Genomic DNA, 16,553 nt, shown 5'->3' on the forward strand with positions numbered 1-16,553 from the left:
AATTTCAGCTTCAAAACGTCAGAATTGTAAACTTTAAGTTTCAAATAAAATTTTTTCTACACAACATTATTTAATAAAGAAAGAAAACAAAACAAGATAAAATATAGAATACACAACATAAAATATAGAATACACAACATAAAATATAGAATACACAACATTTGTGTCACATGCACGAATAAAACTGTTTTTAAGCATCAGTAGTGAAAAATTAAAATTCTTTGATCATCTGGATAAATACAGTTATACAACAAATGTACAAGTGTAATAATTATTGAAAAAATGTAAAATAATAATAATAATTCATTCCATACACATACAACGAAAAGCTAAGTGCAGGTTATGAATAATAAAAAATGGATTAGGCTAAGTTTTTCTTTTGAAATATCATTTATAATGTAAAAATTCTCTTCTTTACAATATTTTTAGCAAAATACAGTAAGTGAATTTTATTTAAACATGTTTTATTTTAAAAATTTGTAGCATATAGTTTTAATATGACTAAGAGGTTTTTTGTATCATTGTAAATTTTGCAGGAAATATTTTTATTTTAAATTGTAATTTTTTTTTAATTAGGCAAATATTTAAATTTTTGATATACTTATAATAGTGACAAAAGAGAGGACACAAAAAGTTATGGAGTTTCTTTATAATAAAATGGAGTATTTGCACAGAGGTAAATAAGAAACAGGTTTAACAATAATACTTAAACGTTTGAGAAACAAAAAAAAAAAAAATAAATAAATAAAAAAATTGAACAAATGTACAATATTTCAATTTTTATAAAAATTTAAATAATGCAAACTAAGTTTCATATAAATTAAAATTTAATCATTATGTTTTAAAAAACTGGTTCAAATGTTAAACATTTACTATTATTAAATAGAGTATTAAAATAAATATAAGTAAAAAAAGTTATCAAATTAGACGAAAAGGTAGGTAGGTACTTTATCTATGTCGCACTAGAGCTGCACAATGGGCTACTGGCAACGGTCTGGGAAACATCCCTGAGGATTATCTGAAGACATGCCATTGCAATTCTGATCCTCTGCAAAAGGGGATGATGCCCCTGCTTTAGTAGCCCGACGAACTGCAGGCGAAGTCGAGCCCTTTAAGGTAGAACAGTTTAACAAGGACGGATACCGCACACTCTCGGTCGATACGCAGGCTAATCAAAGTGGTCACTCACCCACTTACTAATCGCAGCCAGTGATGCTTGACTTTGGTGTTCTTCTGGGAACTGTGTATTTACGATCAGTCCACTGAGGGACAAATTAGATGAAAAAGAACAAAGAATAAGCCTGGGTTGCCACTCTAATCTGGAAAAAAAATTCCCCGTGTTTTCCCTGTAGATATTATACACAATATATTAAGAGGAAACACATTATCACTGCGCTTTTGTGTGAGCTATATTGTACTAGCTTTACTAAATTCAATTACCAGAGAAACTACGAGAAAAAAGATACAGCTGAACATATGTAAACCAAATAATGCTAGAGTAAATTAATTAGTTTAGTATAGAGGAAATATCATGGTTAAATATGCCATAGATTGTGTTTTGAGTGGTCACCATTTTTAAAAGACGAAAATAAGGAACAAAATTTCATGTATTTTCCCAGTTTGCAAAGAAAAACTAAAAATTCCCTGTATTTTAGGTGATTTTTAAATTCCCTGCACTTTCCAGGTTTTCCCTGTGGAATGGCAACCCTGTAAGCAGTGATAAAAATTATGATGGAGAAACACAGATCAAAAATTTTATGCTAAAAATACAGCTCAAAACATGAAATCAAGAAAACTGTACCCTTTAACAAATGATTGATATAAATTAGTATGAGGGACCACTGATTATTATTTCATGGTGATGTGAGTCAGATTTTAGAAGTATATGATTACCATACCAACATTAATTTTGTGTCCTAAATATTATTTAATTTTAAAATAAACAAAACGAGGACTGTTGAACAATAATGATTAATTGCAATTTGAATTAATTTCAATCATCAATTGAAAAAATTAATTAAAAAAATACTTTACCCTCTTCTGATGACAAAGTTTCATCATCGGCATTTGCAGATTTTGAACCACGATATATATCACACTCAGACAAGTTATCTTTGCTGGCAGATAAATCACCACAACTACTAGATTCAGAAGGCAAAATTTCTATGTCATCGCTCTCTTTTGAACCACATCTTGTCCGATCAGGTGGCACTAGTTCAGAACCACATTCTTTGACAATATCTAACACTTCCACCATTTCTGCAGCAGAAGGTGAAGCTGCAATAGGTATAGTAGCAGAGCCGGGAGATTGTGAGATTTCGGTTGTGAGTGTGAAGCAGTCTGTAAGTTTTGAGGCTAGATCTGCATCGGAGACCATTTGAGGAGGGATGGAACTCACAACTGGTGTATTGAAGGGTACTATTGGGGGTGTGACAGTTAATGTTTGATGAGAGAGATCAGGTATTAGCCAGGTTTCACCACGTTCTTGTCTTCTTGCTTCAATGGCTTGTCTTGCCTTAATGTGAGCAGTAATATTTTCTAAATAATAATAAGATTTTATCAAATGAAAGCATGTTTATGATAATAATAAAAGAAAAGTAAGCTTAAGGATTCCTAATTTGAATTTTACTCTCTTAATACGACAAATGTTCTCAACTTAAAACTGTTATGATAAAAAAAGCTCAGTTTACTATAGTTAGTTCATACACAATACTGTAATATCTAAATCTTTACAAAAAGTGGGAAAACTTTATGATTGCCTTTTTGATGTAAGATCCATTTATAGGTAAGATTTATGTGTATATTTTTTCCACTACATACTATATTAATATTATTTACAAAATAAATAAATAAATAAATATATATATATATAAGCATATGTAAAAACCAATAACTACTCACTTCCAAAATCTGAAATATACAAAAAGCAATAAATTGCTAAATATATTTTTTTTAAATATTATTTTCCAATTTATCTTGAAAGTTTATTGTTCTCATTTGTTTTATTAATTCATAGAACGTAACATTGTCTATGACTAATTAAGTTTAAAACAATTATAATTCTATTAAATAAAAATATTCCGCCACCNCTTTAGAAGAATTTTTTGATTCAGTGAAGGGGAATAAGATACAACTTTAAACTATACAACAAATTCAGGCAAACAAATTTAGTGAAATTTATTAAAATTCAACAAATGAAAGGTCTTGGTCTTATCTGAAGATATGACATTAATTCAGTAGAAAAAATTACTTTTCAAAATCCAGAAGGAAGGAGAGAGAGAGGTAGACCATGTTGAATATAGTTAGAATATTAAAGATTGACCTTCTATACTATTTCTAAATAATCTAAATCCTAATAATCTCATGTAAATGTAATGGATATGTAAATTAAATTATCCAATATATATATATATATATATATATATATATATATATTTCAAAATGAAGATAAAACAAAGGAAAATTACAGACATATGAAAAAAAAGGGGAGGGGGAAGAAAAATAATAATGGAAAAAAAGGATAATATTTTTTTAAAAAATCCGGAAAATAAAAGACAATCTTTTCATCATCCCACACGATTATATCCTCAAAAAAGAGAGTTTGTTATATATATATATATACATAATTGAAAAGACTATAGTCACATATCCCGCTCGTGATTGTTTAGCAGAACCTCTAAACAGCATTGGCATCCTTCCTACAAGTGAATATCAAATCTGCAGAGCAGGGAAAATGAATGCTAAACACTTACTATCAGGACTCGATATGGAATCTCAAAGAAGTGGCGATATTTCTTTTTTATGCATGCCTTTAGATCACAGATTTACATTATTTTACATCTGAATCTGTTTTTAATGAAAAAAAAGAACTAAAAATTCAATAGCCCTGGGTCCTAAAGAAATGTAGTTTTCAAAGTCTAGTAGAATAAATCTGTGTGAATTGAGTATTTCAATATTTTTAATGGTGGCAAATGTGCAGACATTTTCACCATTATGTTACAAATTTTGATTAAAAAAAAGAAAAATTACCTTTATTGCCAAGATCTTTAGAGAGATCTTCTTTGTCGTGTTCTTCAGGTTCTTGAATAAGTGCTTCCCTTTGTATAGGAGTACTTGTCGACGTTCGAGACTTCCGTTTCTTTTTTCGAGGTTTTCTCTTGTTGACTAAAGACTTCCTATCTTTTTGACTAGCTACAGATGAAACACTGTTTTCATCCAGATCAGATACAGATGAACTGCTGGAATAATTGGTTCTACTACTTCTTACAGGAGCACGCATTGTGCTATCTGCATCTCCTACAACAGTGTTGATGGAGGTCTGATGATTAAAAGCACTAGATCCACTGAGATCAGATACTAAAGGTGACTAAAAGAAAATTAAAATATTTAGAATAAATTTGAATACTAATTATTTCAAAGTACTTAATGGTTACACCAATATCTCAAGCCTGTAGTTCGAAGTCTCTGCTCTCAGATAAAATAATGCTTTGCAAATAATGCTATTTGTATAGCTTTTGTGAGCTTTAGTTCATAACTGTTAAGTTGTTTTCATCGCAAGCTAAAATACTAAGTTAGGAAAATAGTCAAAATATAAAAAAAGCAACTATATAGTTCAAAACAGGGGTCCCCAACCCTATGCCCGCGGGCACCATGGCGCCCGTCGATAGGTCTAAGTGCGCCCGCTGCTTGTGCCCAATGATAAAATATTTCAGTTTTTCATTTTCCCATTAAATGCTATAAAATTTTTTGTTTATTTGTTTATTTTTTTTTGCTTTTTCAATATTGATGATAAACACAACCAAAATAGAAATCGCCAGGAAAACGACCTGCATCCCCACAGATATAAAAGCACAAAGCAAAATATAGCTGACTTCTATACTGACTATACTTTGTATGTTTTGAAAGCAATTTAGTAATCATTTATTTTACACAAGAATATTAATACTAATTATATTCATATAATGAATTAACTTTTAAAATTAAATTTTGTGTGCATTATATGTAGTGTGTAGTATTACCTATGTCTACCAACTATGAATTTATCTTAAAGAAATAAATGGTGCCCGCCATTCGACCGATATTCTGGCATTTGCTCTTAGGTACAAAAAGGTTGGGGACCCCTGGTTCAAAATAAGAAAAACTTGCGATCTAATTTTTGTAATACTTAAAATAGGGTTTCAAAAATAACTGTCTTTTCTGAAAAAGGCCATTTTTTATTAAAAAGACCAGCTTACATTTATAAAAGCTGGTCTTTATTATCAACTTTTTTAATATTTAATATTCAAAATTAATTTACATCTATTTAAATTTACTTTATTGATGACTTAAGTAAAATAATATCAGTAAAATACGCTATTTAATTGATTTTACTTTGGTGTAAGATTATTTATTTCATAAATAGATAAAATGTTATTTGATTTCATTGATGTAATTGCTGTTCCATATTTGCTTCAAAGCTGGACAATAATGTCCGAAATTATTTCCTCAAACCAATTTTAGTCATGTTTTAATTCACTTAAATTGTGCTTTACATTGATTCAAATTATTATCTTTTTTTTTTATATTGAACTTAAGCTTCCATAAATATGGCATTTTCTATAAAACTGTACATGGTTTGTTGAACCTGTATATAGTTGTATATTTTGTTTAAAAAGTTGGACAATAGGTAAATTGGTAATTATAGTTAATTTAGTATCATTCATATACTTATGCTGTACCAAAAAAGTTGTGCTAAATTATTGTTCACTAACTTTAAGAAATTGTAAAACTTCGGTCCACCGTTAAATTACGCCTAAATATGCAAAGATGTTTCCTAAAATATTTGCAAGATTTCTCCGGAAAGTAATGTTGTTGAGTCAGTTAGAATAACAAGGTGTCATGCATAGTAAAACTAGTTTATTGAATGGAAAAGATGAAAAGTTGAACACCCGGCCTTAGTTTGAGATATAGATGATTAACTATCAATAGGATGTAATAAATTGATGGTTTTTTTCACTCGTCACATTTTTGATAGTATATTCTCAAATACTTGCTAATTTCAAAAGTTATTCACAATTATAAAACCTATCGATCCAAAAATAATAGCATGAATAATAGATTGGGAATTAATTTCTCTTCTTATTACCTGAATGCAAGGCACAGCAAAAAGCTTTCCATTAAGATGAAGTCCTCTATTCAATACAGCTGGATTGATATAGTCAGACACAAGAATTGTATGGCGATTGTGGAAGAATATTGGGTTGCCTTCCAAATTCAGCTACAAAAGAAAAGAGCCACGGTTACATTAAAAAGAATATTCTATGAACTGTTCTGCAATGAGTGCACTTTATTTTTAGAGTCTTTGTCAAAATTGAAGAGAATAGTATACAAATACAGAACACAAATTAAATATTCAAAAGAGGAATAAACAAAAATTTTATTAAAAATCTGTAAAATCATCAGTGAGTAAGACAGCATAAAAAAACACATCAAAACCAGTTTCATTACTTGATATGGTCAATGGGATTTCTAATAATCACCCATCCTCTCATCCTCCATAGCAATTGAACAGATTTTAATGCTTTTAGTCCCGCTTTCCTTTAAAGTTATCAGTAATATTTTTTAATAAAGCTTTTGCTTAATAAAGCTTGCTTAAATAAAAATTTGCAACTGCTACTGCGCATACTTTTTTGACTTAATGCTTTTTGATCAATTTCAATTAGATTTCGCTATTTAAAGTTACATAGTTTAGAATGAAGTAAAAAATTTTAAACTTTGCAATTCAAAGATACATACAAGAATGATTTACTTCTTAGGTTATTTATTAGCCCACAAAATTATTTTGCTTAGCAGAGCAGTACACATGCACTACACTGATATTACAATAATTTTGTTTAAGCTAAGAAAAAGTATGCATAACTTGCTTGTGATTTTGGTTCTCAGACTATTAGTAAAATGGAAATATTAGCCATATTAAATGAACTAACCATTCTTAGTGATTTTAATTTTTCTAATGGATTCAAAACAGAATACTCAGAAAGTAGATTGAAGGCCACATCAAATTCTTCCAAATTAAAAATGCATTCCAAACCTATAAAAAATGTAGAATATTAATAGAACAGAAATGAATAAATTTTAAAAAGTCAATAAAATTTACAAAATTTCAAAATAGAGTTTATCCATTAGTTTTAAGTTCCAGAATAACTTATTTTTAAGAAAAACTTAAATAACCATTTAAATAACTTTAATAGTTACACATAGATTCCACTCATCTGTAACTTTGTCAACAGAATCTAGAATTATTACTTGAGGCAACATATTGGCAAGCTTCATTACTATAGATTTTACATACTTTGTACACAAGTAAAATCCGTAAATTATGCAACATTTTGTTCTTTAAAGACAATTTCTCTAAAAGAAAATGAGTAATTACAATATAAAACTCTTTTGCTCTGGATAAAAATTTGCTTTCAAATGTTGACTAAGAGTTCCTAAAAGCATCTTAGCACTAAAGCACAAAACAATATCAATAAAGCGCAATTGAAAGAACATAAATTGGCATACTATAGTTATTTTACAAACATAAATTTTCCTGAGTGTCTAAACACCGAAAAAAAAAAAAAAACTTCAGTCATTTTTTTTGACATGAAGGTTTTGGTTTTTAGAACTGAAACTAAAGTACGTTAATTTATGTACTTTCATTTGTGTTTTATTCCCGTTGCTTTTTACTTTAGTCTACATAGCACAATGTATACCTTTTCCTTTGTTGGGTAGCTTAGCACTATTTTCAATATCAATATTTTTGGAAAAAATAAGACTGATAGGACTATTTTGGTGATGTAGGACAATATAGGATGTTTTTTAAGGCTTTTAAAAATGCGTAGGAAATAAAGGATTTATAAAAGGACTTTGACCCCTGTTAATTTCATTTATTTGTGTGTTAAAAATGATGAAAAAGAGTCAAAGGTATTCTTTGGTAAATTTACCCCCAAATTTTGCAGATAATCAAGAGTTTATTTTACCATTATATTTTTCAGCTTAATGACATATAAATTTCGTAACTTGGTGAAAAGATTAGTAACTAAAAAGTTATTTGATTTTTACTTATTATTTCTCATGAATTTTTTTTTAAAAAAAGGATTACATTTAAACAGTTTTACAGTGACAAAGGATATTTTTGCAATACACATTTTGTGGTGTCACAAAAAAATGAGTAAATAAATTTTAAAAAATGCAAGAACTTTTCATTGCAGTATTATATAGTATTAACTACATTACAAAAATAAAAAAAAGCATCTAAAACTTAACTTACCACAGAGATTTTCTAAGTTATTATTTCTCAAATAAAGTTTAGTTAAAAAGCGACAGCCTTCAGTACTAAAGACCGGAAGACAATTAAGCTCATTAAAACTCATATTTACAAATTTTAGACTTTTCAGGACCTGAAAAAAAAAATATTACAAAAATAAGCTTTAAAAAAATTAGGAACTCAATAAAACAAATAAACTAAATAAATTTACCTTAATTTCATCAGAATTTCTTATGTGATTATGACTGAGATTAAGAACTTCAAGATTAGGCAAACTTTTCTGAAATAACCATTAAAATGCATATGAAAAATTATTTTAAAACAATAATTAGAAAACTATTACTATAATATTAAATAAATAATTTCTTTTGAAAATAAATGTAAAAATAAGATCCAAAATGAGTTTATATGTGTGACATAATATCCAATAATTGACTTGGAAACTGGACGATTAAAACAAAGTTTGAACATCCTATTATTTTGGTGGAATAACAAAGATGAAAGGTAGGAGAGATGAACTCAAAATAGTGCAGTTTAACGACTCATAGCTGTGCAATTCAAATTAAAAGATTTAACAGCTCACTGAATCACTTAGGCAATCATTTGTTGCAGAATCAATGAAACAAGAATATTATCTTCAGATTCAACCATTTTCTTGCTTTTTTCATAGAGTACAGAGTTTACTGGCCATAGTTAGCACATGAAACATTGTTTCAAATGCAGTACAATTCTTAGCTAAAAAGGAAAATAGCCTCGACTGATATCAACTGTCACATTAAGATCTATCAGCCTTAATTGCAAGTAGGAAGACAATATGGCTTAATGAATCTCTCTCACTCCACTGTTACAATGAACTTTCTGCACACAGGAAAGCAGAATCACTTGTTATCAAAGAGGAAAAAGAATAAAAAAACCACCTATCTGAACTTAAGATATTATGAAATTTACATATATCAATGCTAACAATAAATTTTTTGAAAATTAACTCTTAAAAATTGCTGGAAAATAAAAATATGTGCAGATTTCTTGCTTACGACACACAATGTGATGGCTTTGCCATTTGACAGCTCAGTGCAAGATTTTGAGAAACTTATAAACGGAAGATCTTAATGAAAACAAACAACTAATTTTGATATGTTATGTCAGTTGAGTGACACCTGTTGAGTTCAGGCTCAACCATATGCTATAATTACATCAACACTAGTATTTTTCTTTATACAAAACCTAGAAATACATTTTTCAACATTATATAGCTATTAGAACAAAACAATACTAGATAAAAATAATAAAATTTTCCTGAAAACATTCAAATAATACATATTAATTAAAAGATTAAAAACAAAAATCTATAATTTAAAAAATGCTCAAAAGAGGTTTAGAAAACACATCTTCTCAAATTTACAATCTGTTAACACCTATTTCAGTGGTAAAAATATAATTATATTCAAATAGTTTAAATAAAGTATTATGGTTGGTTATTTATTTTTTCAATGAGATTAAGAGTAGTACAAATCATATTGTAATAATTTTAATATAGTTACAAAAACTTCCAACAATATCAATATAAAAGAGGCATACTATAACTCTTTTATTAGAAATTGTAAAGTCTCACCAAAGAATTATCTAGACATTCGAGATAATTATATGATAAGTTTAATTCTAGTAATTCATTCCAGTGCGTTTTCACAGTAGAACCATCCATGGAAGAGCCAAATAATTCCTAATGGAAAAAAAATGGAAAAGTCAATATAAAAGTAACAATCAATAATGCCCAAGATGAAATTTATCATGTAATAAATAACTTTAAATAATTATATTATGTTTACAATGTTCTAATTTGATTTGAGAGCATTTAAAAGGTCCTAGTTGATAAGGCAATATACCTTAATGAACTTTTAAATACAAGGACACATATAGAATACTAATGAATTGGAATTTCATCGGGAAAAAACTGGACAAAATGAAGAAAAAACTTTAAAAAGATCAATACAATTGTTTAGCAATAAATATTATACAAAACTACAAGAATAATTTAAATATTAAGAAATTAAACTTAATATAATATACCAGAAAGCAAAAAGTTTTTACAACTAATTTTTTAATTAAATAATTAGCTTCGTGTTATTTACTTTAGAATTTTTAAACCAATATATCATCATTTAAGAACTGATTTTAGTATTCATACCAAACAATATTTGATAGCAAAAATTAGAATGCTACTTTCTAGTGCTCGTCCAATATGTGATTGAAGTAGTTTAAATGTTAATTTAATTATCTTAATTTGATACCATATTTTAACAGTTCTTCATATAATTATAAAATTAGGTTGCATTTAACACTACTCCTTTACATCAATTATTGAAAAAAATTACAGTAACTTAAATTTTTAAAGAAAATTATCTTTTTTTTATTTATTAATTATTCAGCCTTCACTAATTTAAAAATGATGCATGAAGTAGCTTGGAATTTAATATCAATTAAACTAGATTGCAACTATAAAATGTTTTATAGTTTTTTAATGAAAAAGCACTGGTGGTTGATAGAAATCTAGATTTTGTGGGTTGGCTTATAGAAATCTATATCCACTAGGGTTGATAGAAATCAATATTCACTTGGGTTGATAGAAATCTATATACACTTGGGTTGAAAGAAATCTATATTTTGTGGGTTGGCATTTTCACAGTGCTCTGACAATATTTGCAATTTATAATAGATATTTTAACAAAAATAATGCACTTTATTTTTGTTAAAATATCTATTATAAAAGCATATTAAAAGTTCTTGCAAAAATAGCTTTAATACTATAAACTAATAATGATCAACAGGTATAAGCTTTAAAAGCATATTAAAGCACTTTACCGATAAGACAGAATATCTAAACTATTATTATTATATTGCAATTTTATTTCTAAGGAAACACATCTGTTTACATTTTATACGACTATTTAACTAAACTTACAAGTTGATGCATAATTTGCAGGCATTTTCAAGCCTTTATACTACTTTGCTTTACCAATATCAGAACATAACTAACCTTCATAAGGTATATGCTACGAGAACATATCAACACTTTGAGCTGATCAGACAAAAGATCTAAACCAATTAATAAGTGTGCAGGAATCTTTCTTAGTTCTAAGACAGTGAGACTTGTAAAGTATGACAAATCCACTCCTCCACGAAGTGTTTGAACACCATGGAAAAGCTAAAATATCAATTAAAACAAAATTAAATACATATGGAAAAAAAAAAACTCTAATTTCAAATGTAAATTTCGATATGATTACTTTTAAAGTGGTTGTCCGCTTTATAAATGAATAAAGAAATTGAATGTCTTCAGAAATTTCTACATCTTCTGGAAGAAACAAATGTGATGAGAATCGGCCCTCATCATCAAGCAAGTCCCAAAACAATGTGTTAAGTAAACAAAGTGCTGATGTTGTAAGAGATAGCTTGCAAGAGCCATTAATCACTTTTGCACCTAAAACGTAAAAAAATAAGATTAAATGCTGTTGTAAAAATGATTAAATACAGAAAAGAATCTTTTAGATGGATAACCTAGTTTTAAACAATAACAAACTTCCTATAACCAAAAAAATCTTTTAATCCTTCTATCGCATGATTTTTTTCTTTTTGCGAAATAAATCAGTGTGATATAATTCATGCTCTAGATGGAAGGAAAAACGTTTAAAAAAACCCTAGAATAAATATTTGAGATGGAAATATCCATCATGCAAATTCAGTATAAAAAAAAATAATATGTCACTGCATCATTTTTATTCCTGATGATAATAAAAAAAAAAACATTAAAAGTCAATAAAAAATTGTCATACATTAGTAATCTCCACAGTGATGCAAATTTCTGTCACATGGTTTTGGGAGAATTATTTGGGATACTTGATATAAATTGCACAGAAAATAGCAGAAACACAAAAACAAACCTTTTTTCAATTCATTTTCACTTTTATTAACAATAAAAAAAATCTGTTTAGTAATAAAAAAATATTCAAGAAATTGAAGGTTTCTTTCAACCACAGCAAACAGCAGAATGAGAAGTTCAAACCAGCTATAATGATTGCCACACTTGATTTCTTTTGACAACTACATTCCTTATTATGTAATAGTCATGAAAAAAGTTGCCAGTTACAACCAATGTATACAGGGGTCTGTCTAGGTTTTGCTGAGAAGTACCTATTTTGTGAAAATTTAGACATAATTTGTGAAAAATTAAAAATTATATTAAAAAATCAACACAAAAATATGGTAAAAATATGAATTTATCGTTTCTTAAGGGATACACAAATAAAATTTTAAGAAAAAGTATTTTGTGAAACTCTCGTTTTTTGTAAAGTTGAATTTGTGAAACTACCATTTTTCCTAAAGTTGAATTTGCGAAGGTACAGCTAAACGGTAATAAATTAGGCCTGGGCAGACCCCTGGTATAGTACAGCTGTTTTGAGTACAATTTTATGCTTACTAAATGTTATGATGAAAATTTCCATCATCATGCAAAAAAGAGTTAAATTTCAGGCGTATCTATTTGTCGATGTTGCATTTATTATGGGGTAAAGTGTAAACAGACTCAATATTGCTGAACAGTGGTCACTAACCATTTGATCTAAATAGACCACCAAGTAGAAAATATTTAATTTTGAAGATCACTAATGTAGCACAAATTCTCTAAAGCAGCAAGAGCTGCAGATTATTACAGCATCTGCATTTTTTTTTTTTGCCAAAGTTTTATATTAAAAAAGCAAATAAAATAGCTCAGTACCCTCTTTAAAAATATCTCGAAACTTGTTCCAGATAAAAATGAAAAAGATGAATCGAGAGAACATCACAAAGAAAAACAGCAAACTTATTCTTTTTCTTTGGTTACAATAATAATATAATAATATAAAACTAAAAATAATAATATAATAATATAAAACTTTTCATTTGTAAAGAAAATATGATAAATATGAAAAAATGCAAAATTAATTGCTTTTAACATCAAGATAGAATTTGAAAAGGGAAATTTGTTAAGGTAAATTGATACAGAGATATTCATATCTATCTCATTGCTTACAATGCATTGATATTTCAAGATCAATAAATGTTCAACTTTATTAAGCCACCCTGTTTTACATAAGATTTTGGAGTTTTGAAAAGAACTGAATTTTCTATAAACAAAGGGTTATTAAATGGCTTACATTCGTAGATTAACAAAAGATTCAAACTAAGATATTAATGCTGGATGGACCAAAATAGAAATAGCTGTATTAAGAGGACCTCATAACACAAGAGAAACTTTTCATTGAAAATTTTGTTTCATCACCATAACTAATTTGAAGTATAGAAAAAATGAGTTCAGACAAGCCTAGAATAGGCCATAAGGTTTCAATTGCTGAGGAAAAAAATTCAAACAAATTATTGGAGGAGAACAATTGTGTAATCCTTCAAGTTACCCTCTCATAATTTTTTTTCATTTTGACATTTTTTCCCCAGGATTTGAACTTCATAGCTCACTCTAGATATGCATGAACTAAATTTTTTTATAATTTAAATTATTTATGGAGGTGTAAGAGAATTTGCCATAAAAAGTTCCTCATACAGCATTCTCTTAACAAAATACTGACAGGCAAGTTAGGATTTCAGATAAAGAATAAATAACAAAAAATTTAGCAATTGTGATTTCTACATTTCAATATAGGTGGTAACAGTTTATAATTTAACTATAATACTATTTGATCTAAATTTTTATTCACAATTAAAGAAGCAATAACTAACAAACAACAGTTAAAAACATATTTTTTTTATTTTATTAATTTATTTATGTATATTTTATAAAAAAAAAAAAGAGCGTTTGGATGCTTTTGATATGTCTGTTGTAGTACATTTCAAACAATATATTGGCTAGAACACACATTAATATCAAAAAATTACATTTTTTAGAGCAGTCTAATTGGAACTTCACTACACATTTAGAACTGCAAGTAGTCATTTATGTGAAAACGAGGCATTGAGAAAATGTAGGGTGAACTTTATAATTTTAGAATGACATAGGTTTAATTTTTCAACAACAATAATTTAAAATGTTATATTTTTTAATATTATTCAATTCTAAAACTTAATAAAAATTTGCAAAGTAAAAAATAATTTTTTTTTTTTTTATAAATGCAAAAATGAATAAATTCGATTACAAAAACTCTATAACTTCCACATATAAGGTCATTTATCACTAAATTATAAAAAGAATAAACGTTGCATACAACATATTATTTTGATTTTTATGTTGGAAATTGTACAATCACGTAATAAAATTAAAAAAATAATACAAATTGTAAGATTATTTGAATTTCAATGATGCAATTAAATACATATTTTTTAATGAAACAAATTTAAACTAAAAGACCTTTTAAGGACATGAATATAGGATATACTGATGTTAACTGGAAAGCATTAATTGCCTGATTATCAGTTAAACATTTCAAATAATTTAGAATTTTTATTCTCTTAGAAATATAATATACTTTACCATTTCTTCGCAAAAACTGAGCCAGCCTAGAAGCGATAGAGAACTTAGTATCGAGAGACATAATCATACGTTGATAGTTTCAGGTCAATATCATTCCAGAAATAATAAGCACGAATGTTAATGATTAATTTATTAATGAGATTGTGCAAGATTTGTTCGTGAAGATAATTAACAGACGATTTCTAGTTACACAAACATTAGATTCTACTGATAACAAATGACAAAAGACTTTTCCTTGTGCATCATAGGTGACGAATTTCGGGACACAAAAAAGTTCGTAATAACCATGTGACAATATTGATCAAAATCGCCTTCTTCTGGCCTCGCTTAGCAAGTTCGTCATTTCCATTTTCCAAATAAACAAAGGTATATCATTGCCATTACATAAGTCTAAATAAAAACTTTAAAAAATTAGAAACGCTTCCCACTTACTACTTTTGTAAAATTTATTTCTTTCATCTTTGATCAGAGCACGTGTGGAAAAGTTCTCATTGGAAGTAAAAAATTCGCAGATGAGAATTATCCATGAAAAATTCACCAATTAAATTTTTGTAAGCTTGCCCAAATTTGCTTCTGCGATTTTTTTGCATGTAGTAAGAATGACCCTTTGTTTACAATGTTGCGAAGAACTTCAAACGTAAGTGTGCAAAAAGCGTTTAATTCTCATTTTACAATATCAATATAAACAAATAAATTGTGATTATATCTAAAAAGTCGTAATATGTCTCTATACTTATTGTAGACTATATATGTTCCTATTGTAGTCCCTGATACCTAATAAACCTGTAATTCGCTTAATTTTTTATATGTTTTCATTTGTAGCACTTGATTGATTCACACGTTTTTTCTAATGTGTACTGAACAAGGGTTTTGAACTTTCCAGGGAAGAAACTGTTAACAAAAAATTGCATTTAATAAACACTCTCTTTCATTCTAGAACGAAGTAGTTCATGTAATAATTTTTTTTTAAATGTTCTCACCCAAATAAATTTGATCTCGTTCATTCTGGAGAGCACTCTTATTCATGCAGTATTTGTAACACAACATTCACACCAAAAATAATTTAAATTAAATACATTCTTATTTATATTTGTGAGAAGCCTTATTTATACAATGTGTAACACAACGTTTACATCGAGTGATAGTTTAAATAAGCACTCGATTGTTTTTTCTGGAGAAAAGCATTACTCATGTTGTGAGTGTGATAAAACATTCACGCAGAAATCCAGTTTAAGTAAGCACTCTCTTTTACACTCTGGAAAGAAGCCTTATTCATGCAGTGTTTGTGACAAAGCATTCTTACGGATAAGTCATTTGAAAGAACACTCTCTTGTTCATAGTGAGATAAAGCTTTTTTCATGCAGTGTGTGTGATAAAACTTTCTCGCATAAACAAAGTTTAAATAGACATTTAGCTGGTCATACTGGAGAGAAATCTTATTCTTGCAGTATATGTGAAAAATCTTTTAGGCAGAAATATAATTTAAACAAACACTCTCTTGTTCATACCGGAGAAAAACCCTATTTATGCAGTATGTGTGATAAATCATTCTCACGGAAAATTCATTTAAATAGTCATTTGCTTCTTCATACTGGAGAGAAACCTTATTCATGCAGTTTGTGTAATAAAAGATTCACACAGATAGCTCATTTAAAAAAACATTTGCTCCTTCATACTGGAGAGAAACCTTATTCATGTAGTATGTGTGATAAAGTTGCAGCGGCTGCTGCGTTTGAGCCGATTTCAAGCTAA

At 28.0% G+C, this 16,553-nt stretch overlaps 2 protein-coding genes across 7 annotated transcripts in view; one reads left to right on the forward strand and one right to left on the reverse strand.

Moving 5' to 3' along the window:
- The window catches only part of LOC107456790 (serine/threonine-protein kinase 11-interacting protein), a 56,444-nt gene extending 41,216 nt beyond the window's left edge, over positions 1-15,228 (reverse strand). For all 6 annotated transcript variants that reach the window (XM_043042414.2, XM_043042412.2, XM_043042410.2 and 3 more), the window contains exons 1-10: positions 14,802-15,228; positions 11,572-11,765; positions 11,322-11,489; positions 9,900-10,007; positions 8,499-8,567; positions 8,291-8,420; positions 6,966-7,069; positions 6,125-6,256; positions 4,030-4,366; positions 2,035-2,538 (exon numbers count right to left, since the gene is read on the reverse strand). In XM_043042414.2, the coding sequence (XP_042898348.1) occupies positions 2,035-2,538; positions 4,030-4,366; positions 6,125-6,256; positions 6,966-7,069; positions 8,291-8,420; positions 8,499-8,567; positions 9,900-10,007; positions 11,322-11,489; positions 11,572-11,765; positions 14,802-14,868 (1,813 nt within the window). In that variant the 5' untranslated portion in view covers positions 14,869-15,228. The remainder of the gene's footprint in view (positions 1-2,034; positions 2,539-4,029; positions 4,367-6,124; positions 6,257-6,965; positions 7,070-8,290; positions 8,421-8,498; positions 8,568-9,899; positions 10,008-11,321; positions 11,490-11,571; positions 11,766-14,801) is intronic.
- A 686-nt stretch (positions 15,229-15,914) lies between these two features.
- LOC107456789 (zinc finger protein 888-like) lies at positions 15,915-16,553 on the forward strand. Its single transcript, XM_043042423.2, has one exon. The coding sequence runs from the start codon at positions 15,915-15,917 to the stop codon at positions 16,551-16,553; it is 639 nt and encodes a 212-aa protein (XP_042898357.1).

Source organism: Parasteatoda tepidariorum, chromosome 4 (assembly GCF_043381705.1).
Source record: "Parasteatoda tepidariorum isolate YZ-2023 chromosome 4, CAS_Ptep_4.0, whole genome shotgun sequence".
In the NCBI taxonomy this organism is placed as follows: Eukaryota; Metazoa; Arthropoda; class Arachnida; order Araneae; family Theridiidae; genus Parasteatoda; species Parasteatoda tepidariorum.